This window comes from Sceloporus undulatus, chromosome 3, assembly GCF_019175285.1.
Source record: "Sceloporus undulatus isolate JIND9_A2432 ecotype Alabama chromosome 3, SceUnd_v1.1, whole genome shotgun sequence".
NCBI lineage: Eukaryota > Metazoa > Chordata > Lepidosauria > Squamata > Phrynosomatidae > Sceloporus > Sceloporus undulatus.
Window position 1 is genome coordinate 25,591,535 of NC_056524.1, and position 1,579 is coordinate 25,593,113.

Below are 1,579 nucleotides of genomic sequence, written 5' to 3' on the forward strand. Positions count from 1 at the left end.
AGGAGCTACAAATGCCTAGTAGAGTATTCTCTCTAGGAATCTCTAGGTCTTTCAGTGTAACTTTTGGTTAAAGTTGACCATAGAGTTGCACTGGAGGACCTAGATACTCCTAGAGAAAACATATTAATTAAATGCCTGAATAATTAAAGCTGCCAATATCAAAGCCACAAGTATTTAGGGATGAGTGTATTAATTTTACCTGAGAGAACACTCTTTACTTGAGAGAACACTTCTCTTATGGATCATTTGTGGTCTCTTCCAACTGTATGATTCTATGATTTGCTAAAATAGAGACTAGACTAAGTTACACCAATACTTCTTTTAAAATAAAAGATGAAATCAGCAACGACAAAAGAACAATGATTTCATTTTATTCCAAGGCCATGATATGTTCAGAAAGAGTCTGCTGTGTTCTTTTCTTTGATTGTTTTGAATTGTATTGCATTTGAAATTTCTCTATCTCTCCCATTTACTGCGGTAGATCAATGACACGTTCCTATTACCGGAATTCGGTGGGGGGCTTGCTGGTATTTGACATCACCAATCGGTCTTCTTTTGAACATGTCTACGACTGGCTGGACGAAGGTAAAACGCACGCCGAGCCCTTCCAGATTGTGTTCATCTTGGTGGGGCACAAATGCGACTTGGAGGCCGAACGTCAGGTGAAGAGAGAGGAAGCAGAAGAACTGGCATCCAACTGTGGCATGAGATACATAGAAACGTCTGCCAAAGATGCCACCAATGTGGAAGAGTCCTTTACAATTCTCACAAAAGACATCTACGAACTTGTCAAGAGAGGAGATATTTCAGAGCAGGATGGTTGGGAAGGGGTGAAAAGCGGCTTTGTCCCAAAGCTTGCACATTCCCCAGAGAAGGCTGGAGACCGATGTCCCTGCTAAACTGTTTGTGTGCCAAAGAGCCATAGAGTATATCATGTATTTTGAGAATATGGCCTGTGTATCTCAAAGTTTGCTTGTGAAGATACATGGGTAAGTGATGTATGGCTTCTGAACCATACTCCTGAGATACTTATGCATGACTTGCCTGTAAGATCCTATAAGGATCCTGAGATTCTCAGTCTTTGTTTAAAAAGCTAAGAAAGCTTAGAGTAGCTAAATAGTGGATGGATTAAAAAGAGATTTTAAAAAAGAAAGATTCAGGTACAAAAAAGAAGTCTGAATTCTTTGTTTCTCAAGGTTTGTGGTCAGATTTCTAAGTGAATATATCAAGATTTTGTAAAGGCTGACTCACATCTATTCAGCCTCTGTTGCTGATAACTTTTCAGAATGTGCAAACTATGAATGCTGTTGTGCATAATGCGGCATGTCCACTGCCTGTAGTTTGACACCCACGTGTGCATGAAAATGATGTGCAAATTACAGAAATTGCATGCAGAGCGGGAAAATATATAATTCTGTAAAGAATCCTCCCCCCAGTAATGTTCAGTTAAATCCTCAGTGCTACTCACGTGACATATACCTACATGGGACCAGTAATGTTCAGTTAAATCCTCAGTGCTACTCACGTGACATATACCTACATGGGACCAGTAATGTTCAGTTAAATCCTCAGTGCTACT

The 1,579-nt window shown here is 39.8% G+C and overlaps 1 protein-coding gene across 1 annotated transcript in view; it reads left to right on the forward strand.

Annotated features, from left to right (window-relative positions):
* The window catches only part of RAB39A (RAB39A, member RAS oncogene family), a 4,008-nt gene extending 2,435 nt beyond the window's left edge, over positions 1 to 1,573 (forward strand). The window contains exon 2 of the mRNA XM_042456291.1: positions 482 to 1,573. Coding sequence (XP_042312225.1) covers positions 482 to 899 — 418 coding nt within the window. The 3' untranslated portion in view covers positions 900 to 1,573. The remainder of the gene's footprint in view (positions 1 to 481) is intronic.
* The last annotated feature ends 6 nt before the right edge of the window (positions 1,574 to 1,579 follow it).